Below are 7,975 nucleotides of genomic sequence, written 5' to 3'. Positions count from 1 at the left end.
TAATCGAAATACGGATGATTAAACGGAATTGTACGGATTTTTGGCGTTCGCACTAAGATGTACATAATTGATGTTAATGGCAACGGTGGAGACAAAACGCATCATCTTAATAAAAAAGTATTTGTATAAATCTCTAACTATATTTTGAAAATACCATTTATTAGTTCAATAGATATCAATACTGATGGTTAGTACCGCAATAGCATTGGGCTTGTTAGTCAAAATACTGCAGCTGAGCTGCAATTTGCAAGTTTATGTTAGTTCAATAAGCAGACATCTGATTTGATGATAAATAACCCATTAATCATGCCATACTACTGCATAATTACTCTGAAATGGTAATGCAGCTCCGACTTGATGATACGGTACGGTCTGGCTACCGTTTCCGTTTTGACGGCCGATTAAACGGTTGTGCCGGCCGACTTCCACAACACTAAAATATGTACACCGGTCATTGTAATCTATCATCACGATCAATACAATTCGGCGCATCGCCAACTTTTACCTTTTCTACTTTATTTTATCGATCGGCGGAACTTGGCACCTGACGCGGGGCTGTATCGGTGTTCGATCTCCGGCTAAGGGGTAAGTCCAATGTTCCGTCGGTCCAGGCAATTGTATCGTCTACGTCGGCGTCGTTCAAGGCTGCATCAGGATATTTGACCTCTTGGATTACTCTGGTTTGGATAATATATTTGCCTGGCTATTTATCATATGTCTATGTTAATCTAGTCCTAGCATCTCAATTTAGCTCTATCGGCTGTCTCTCGCTTTAGGTTTCTGCCAGTATCGGCTAAATTGCCTTGCTAGATTAGATTAGCCTAGGCATCTACCACCCTGAAAATCAGTCATCGGCTTGATTGTCTAGATATTATGTTTCTTTTCATACTTAGTGTTGCATCAGTTAAGTTTGATCTACTAAGTTGTGCTTAGAACCATAATCTCTGGCCTGCTTCTTGATTGCCAATAAGGGTTTCATCGTGGTTTTAGCCGGTGAGTTATTTGGACGTTGCATCGGCTCATAAGTATTGCATATACATATAAGTTGGATTTAGCCGATGACAACAAAGGTTTCACTGTTTAATCTAATCTTGTGGATTTCATGACATCAGACCTTCAGCCGATGTATGCTTTAACCTTCGGATCGATGCTTATTTATCATATCATTATTTGCCGATTGGTTTATACTGGATTATATTGTTATTTCATTACATCGTCATCAGCCGATTGCCTTTATATCATTATCTACATTGGACATATAGCCGATTTCTTAAACTCTATCGCTATCGGCTGGTATCGGCATCGGCTATTATCGCCTATCGGCTGGAACTACTCCATCGGCTTATCAGCCGATCGGCTGTTTTGATCTACTATTTACATATCTTGTCAGTTGCAGGATCAAACTGACTGGCACGCCCGCATCTCACTAAGATTTGGACCTGCACATGAGCTAAGCAGATCTCCCAGGCCGATGTGTTCAATTTTTCGTCAACAGAGACCCACCGACATGTGGGCCCCACGTGTCATCCTCTCTCTCTTTCTTCTTCCTCCCCTCTTCCTCCCTTCTCTCTTTCTTTTTCTCTCTTCTCTCCCCTTCGGCTGGCCGCGGGGAGCACGAGCTGGAGTGGCGGCGGGCGGAAGCTGAAGCGGCGACGGCGGCGGAACTGCAGCAATTTGCTCTGGATGAACCTGGCCGACAACCAATTGACCGGCAGGATTCCGCCGGAGATGGCAGAGATAGGGAGAAACCCTGCTCCGACTTTCAAGAAGAATCGGAAGGATGTCAGCGTGCTCGCACGCCTCCCCGCGCACCCCGCCGCCGCATGGGGCAGCTTCCATGCCACACACTCCAGCGCCCGCCCGCCAGCCCTCTCGCCTGCCGCCGCCGCCGTCGCTCCGGCTCCCGCCCACTTTCGCCGCCCCTGCCCGTCGATTGCTCCACGAGAGAGAAGGTGAAGAGAAAAGGGGGAGACATCAGCTAAGACACCGATTCCACAAATCCCCCGTGGCCGTGATCTGTTCAAGGATTCACAGCTTCTCTTACGCGTCGTCTTGCTGTCCGGCGCCGCAAAGGGTACATGACTTACAGTCATGGCGGCAGCGGCGCTCTGCTTTGTCACCCTCCCCGCCTTCTGTTTCTTGGGTCAGTTACTCTGAATCTCTGATCAAGATTGTCTTTGTCGACAACACATACTACGTCTTGCTATAACTTGCTTTGATCCTTTACATTGATGGAACAGCGCCGGCGGCGTTGATGTTGGGGTACTACCACGGCTCGCCGGAGCTAGTCGTCGTCGGCTCAGGTTGCTCGAGGCTCGTGGAGACGAACTCGTTCATTGTGCAGGACATCAAGGTGATCATCCTCCCGTAGCTCGGTTCTGCACAAGCTCAGTCAGGAAGAGTGTTTTAATGTGTGCACTCGCTCTTGCAGGCGAGGACGGAGGGAGGGTCGCTGGAGAATGGGTTGGTGCTCTACGGGATGTCGGTCGCTCCGCCTCTCGGCATCCCAGCTGCTTGGTTGGAGGCTCGCCGCGCCGTCGTACCAGCCAATTCCCACATGTCAAATTTTTTTTTTTGTGAATCACATATGAGTCCTAAATATATTTTTTAAAATTCTAATACCACGTAAGCGCCACGTGGGACGAAAAGTATGTCAACATTACCACGTCAGCGCCACATCAGCAAAACCACCCTCCAAAACCGCTGAGGGAGTCAAATTACACTAGTTTTAATAGTTTGGGGAGTCGTCCTATCCGGTTTCATGGTCGAAGGTTACGGATTAGATTCGGGTCACTTTTAAGGAAGTCAAAATGGACTTATTCCTCTCTCTCCTCTTGTGTTTCGACGACAAACCGGCCCAGAGACATGCGTGGAGTTCCGCTGAAAAAATATTAAAATAAAAAACTGGCACACCAACATCAACACGAGAGCTGTCTGATGCAACAAATAACTGCAGAGAGGAGAAAAAAAAAAAGGCTGAGCTGCCAAGAAAGAAAACAACCGAACAGCAAATCACCACTTGCACCTATCTTCGTTTTCTTCAGAATCACACTGAGGCTGAGTTCGGATGGGGGAGATGGGAACCTAACTCCTGCGCACGGAAAACGGAGCGGTCCATTAACACGTGATTAATTAAGTATTAGCTAATTTTTTTATAAAAAAATAGATTAATTTGATTTTTTTAAGTAACTTTCTTATATAAACTTTTTTTTTTTGCAAAAAATACACCGTTTAACAGTTTGAAAAGCGTGCGCGTGGAAAACGAGGGAGAGGGGATGGGAAAAGGTGCATGCGAACACAGCCTGAGTGAAGCTACTGCCAACGCTTGTTTCTATTCATATCGTTCATGTTCTACATGACGCCACTACATATACACCTTCAGCTAATTCTGAGTTCTGACTGTAGATCAAACATGGTCATGGACCATATGGTTTCTGGCTTTCAACCCTCCTGGTCGACCAGGATACCGATCACTAGTGATCAGGGCATACAGTTAATAACTTTGTCATCAACACCAGCAGCTGATTTCAACATCACCGGCAGAACAGTCGTCAGCTTGGCTTCTGGCAGTAGCCATCTTCCCATGGAAAAAGCAGTGGGCCTGAACCTGAATCTCCCATCGGCACAAGCGACGGGCTAGCCAAAGTAGAGCAGCATCAGATAAGCACAAACTAGTCAGGCACATTATCTATTCCAAAAGGTTCTTCATATTCTCCATTCCCCGGCCCCTCCCCAAAGCACAGGAACACTACAGTATTGGCCATAGAGGCTTGCAGCAGGTACTGCTGAAATGAAAGCCTGAAAGGGACACAAACAAATTTTCTCAAGGGCTGCAAGGAGCTGTCAGCTGTGTGCCTGTGTACCTGTAGGAATTCCTTGGATTTTTTTTAAGAATTACATGGTACAATACATACACTCACCCCTATGAGCGCATGTACACAAACTCTATTCCTATGATCATCTTCGAAGACTGAGCCGGTAAATCCTGAAGATCGACGAAGTCACCACAGACGTTTCGCTGTCAACGGGTACGTTGAACCTGCTGCTTCTTGGTGCACCCTAATACGTACTCAAGAATACTGTACAAGACCGAAATATTAAAGGACAGAATGAAAATTGTTTCTTTTATGCGGTACAGTAGCATTGATTCTGCTTTTACGTGTAAGAAGACATTGCCGTGTCGTGAAAATCAAGTATGTCGCGCTCTTCGTACATGTCGTATGCCGTTCGGTTCGCATACACAAAAAACTTCTACTGCGTACTTTTTATTGCAGATAAGATTGGACATTGCATATTCGGTGATATGCTAGTGTCATCTCATCACTCGTCATATCATGTTCTTTGCCTTTGTTTCACTGATCATATATCATGTTCTAAAAAAAAACATCATGTTTATACCAACAATCTGCCCAACCCCGCACGAGAGATCAAGAAAGAGAGAACACCCTTGTAACCGGTCTCGTTCGGATTATAGAATATAAAAAACATACGATAGAATAAGTATAGGAATAGAATAGGAATCTAAACGTAAAAGAAAGAAATGGAAAAACAAATGAATAAAAGAGTTGAGGACATTTGGACCACAGAAAGTTGATTGCTTAGGATTTGTATGTATGAAGGAAAAAAAAGAGTTTGAGGTCGTTTGATTTTTCATGTACTTATCTTATGAAATCAGCATCAAAGGCCAAGTTTAGTTACCAACTTTTTCTTCAAACTTTTAACTTTTCCATCACATCAAAACTTTCCTACACATATAAACTTCCAACTTTTTTCTTCCAACTTCCAATGTTAGTCAAACTTCTAATTTTGACGTGGAGCTAAACATAGCTAAAGAAACTTTTCTTTGGATTTCCTATAACCATTTTTCATGATTCGAACGATAGGAAATGATGAAAAAAATCCCATGCTAGTGTTCATCCGAAAATCATGTGAAGATTCTCTAATCTGAATAAGCCCGCCTGGTGAAGTAAGCTATCTAAATGTTCTTAAGGCACAGGTATTAAAGCTACTGCATTTTCTGAACTAAAGATGATTTCTGAATCTACGTACTTGCAGTTAGCTCAGTGGTGTGGATACAATTCCCTCACTTTATTTATGTTCTTTGGACCCATCCTACCAATGTGTGTCCATAAACTGGCATAAATAGGGGAAGACATTGAATAGAGCTTGCATCTTTCTTTCCATCAAGTACTTCACATATGAAGGACAACATGAACCATCGCTATGCTTAGCTCATTCGGTTTTGGTGCACCCAACTATTTCTTGCCCCAAGTTACTTCGCACAAGACAATTACAGCATAATTCCAATGGCGTGCACTTGTCTGTCAAGCTAAACTGCTTACAAATTACTGTTAGTTGCCAGTGCTATATTGCACCCCAAAACAATTAAAATGTCTTTCATTTCGAATATAATGAATGAAAGTTGCAAGTTGGTATTCCAATATGGACAGTAACGCGCCGTTTCAGATGACTCATTACACATGCAAGATGCAAAGATGTTCCATAAGAAACGAATTGTATATATGCAACACATTATCATGGCTAACTATTCGAAGTCTATATCTTTGAAGTCTTATTTGTACTGATAGGAACATTTTCCTCAGTTTTGCTACTCCTATTTCACAACATAAAAGTATACTTGATGATGTTTTCTTCCAATGAACCGACACTTAGACAATATGAAGTTTCATTGGATGTAACAAGAAAAAAAAATTACAGAACTACAACTAGGAGGTTATAGTCCAGAAAAGAAAAAAAAACACCTCCACTACGCACTGACGCCTTCCCACACTACTGAGAAAAGGGCTAGTATAGTAACAAACCGACTACCGCTAAGAATGGTTGATCAATGCTAGACCAACAAGAAACTACAGCTGTACCCCATAACGCCTAAAAGTAAACTTGATTAACTTGTTAACATTATGCAGTACAAACATACGTACCTTCGTTGTCTTGTAGTTTTTTTTTCTAAGACAGCTATAAATAGGTCATGACGAGACAAATCTTACAGGCATGTACTGATCATGCACTTCTGGCAATTCAGACATAATCGTGAACAGTAAACCTGTGACATCTGTTATATACATATATGAAACCACGCCATTGCTTGTCTCCTCTTCCAAGAAAAATTCACCATTACCTGCCATATGACACATGAATTGGTTCTATCCCGACCCCGAAACAAACACAAGACCTGTGAAAGAGGAGTACTCCCAGCTAGCACAGCCTACTTTTACTAGTGTACTACACGAAGTAGAAAAAAAAGATAGACTAATTGTATGCCAGCTCAGGATCCTCATTTCCACATTGGTGGATTAATTATTAGCAACTATACATATAGTTCCAATGCAACATTGTGAGAACACCGAATTTATATTAATTAGCCTGCCAGGTTATATTCATGTTGAGTATACTTAGCTCAATGCTCATCAGAACATATATATCTCAGTAAATGATTATATGTATATACGCATGAAGGTTCCATCATAATGCACACTATCTTCTATATATGCAGAATCCTAGGCTACCTCCTAGATAGCTAAAGAATATAAATTACTTGTACATTGAGGATTCAGCTTGTGTTACACTGCTAGCTATTCAGAAAGCAGCATTAACATTTGGTCCCTAGCTTTTTTTTGTCTCCAATCACCGTGGTATACATTCATAGAATGTTTCAGAACTTGATTGGAATAGCACATGCAAGGAGATAAAATTGCAAACTTACCGCTGTCTACTCGCTAGACAAGATGATCAGTCGCATGTGTCCTGTATTAATGGATGAAGAAACAAAAGGGAGAAGACAACTACCAAAACGAATGAACAAATATAGATCATGGATGGTATTTATGATATTACCTGTAATGCTTTATAGCATTTGTCCTTCTGAATTGAAAGAACAAATCTGCACAGATAATATATATAGACAGAGGTTTTATGTGCATCAAGGAAGAAATTAAATGTATGAGTAAAAGCTGTATATGTTCCTCATGAACTTCTTCCACACTTGAACAATAAACACATCAAAAACTTCTCTGAAATCACGAGTTAATACCTTGAGAGTTTCGCTTGTGCGTCGTATATGTAAACTTAGGGAACAAGAAACAGTTGTTAGATCAACAATTTATCAAAAGTAGTACTTTTGATAACTGTACGTGTCTATGATACAACTACATACAGTACAATTGAATGAAACATATTAAACTGTACATATAGTTTGACCAACGAAATCAATAGGTGGATGCAAAGTGATGGAATCAAAGGAAGATAGTAAGTCCCCTCCATGTAAAAAGCAAACTTTTCCCCTTTGTTTCTCCTACCAGATTAGATATCATATCAAAAAGCAAACAGGAATTAAAGAGAGACCGCAACTACAAGATAGATGCCCATATTTTAGAGAAGAAAAAGGAGAAAGCTTTCAGGCATCTGTGTGTCAAAAAGTTCATGATTACACCAATCTGCATGCCATACTACACGAAAACCAACACAAGGAGCGAGAAATTCGCCGGGATAATCATACCCTAATGATTCCTGCGCACGCCCAAACCAAGAAATCGCCCAAGAAAAGAATCGTTTGATGTCCAATCAGAGACTCACCAAAATCTCGGGTATGCATGCGGTCCAAGAACCGCGGAGATCGATCGATCGATCGACGAGACATAAATAAATATGGGAGCTTTACTTGAGGGGAATGAAGCCTGGTCCGAGATCAGTCTCTACAGATCAAACCTGATCGATCAGAGGTTTCTCCATGCACCTCGAGCCAGACAACATTCCCCTCAAAGTGAAAAAGCTTCCTCTCTCTTTCTCTTCCTTGTTTCTTTCTCCCTTTTTGCAGTGATTCTTTCTCTCATCCTTCTCCTGTTCCTCTCCCTTGTTTCAAGGGGGGAGAGAACTCCTGGGATGGGGAGGACGATGACGGTCTGTTTGGTATCTTAAAGAGGTAGAGAGATAGAGAGAGAGAGAGAGAGGAGAGAGA

At 42.1% G+C, this 7,975-nt stretch overlaps 1 protein-coding gene across 1 annotated transcript; it reads left to right on the top strand.

Moving 5' to 3' along the window:
* Positions 1–2,091: 2,091 nt before the first annotated feature.
* LOC127762028 (uncharacterized) lies at positions 2,092–2,611 on the top strand. The gene is made up of 3 exons (XM_052286372.1): positions 2,092–2,143; positions 2,241–2,353; positions 2,432–2,611. The coding sequence occupies exons 1-3, from the start codon at positions 2,092–2,094 to the stop codon at positions 2,609–2,611; spliced, it is 345 nt and encodes a 114-aa protein (XP_052142332.1).
* Positions 2,612–7,975: the final 5,364 nt, after the last annotated feature.

This window comes from Oryza glaberrima, chromosome 2 (genome assembly GCF_000147395.1).
Source record: "Oryza glaberrima chromosome 2, OglaRS2, whole genome shotgun sequence".
Taxonomy (NCBI): Eukaryota; Viridiplantae; Streptophyta; class Magnoliopsida; order Poales; family Poaceae; genus Oryza; species Oryza glaberrima.
Note: the sequence above shows the minus strand (reverse complement) of the source record. Positions and strands in the feature narration are given on the sequence as shown.

Bases quoted from the DNA above. Each gene is read 5' to 3' on its own strand.
- LOC127762028 (XM_052286372.1), top strand. From the start codon at position 2,092: ATGGCGGCAGCGGCGCTCTGCTTTGTCACCCTCCCCGCCTTCTGTTTC. The intron at 2,144-2,240 runs GTCAGTTACTCT...TTGATGGAACAG, and splicing joins CCCCGCCTTCTGTTTCTTGG to CGCCGGCGGCGTTGATGTTG. The intron at 2,354-2,431 runs GTGATCATCCTC...TCGCTCTTGCAG, and splicing joins TCATTGTGCAGGACATCAAG to GCGAGGACGGAGGGAGGGTC.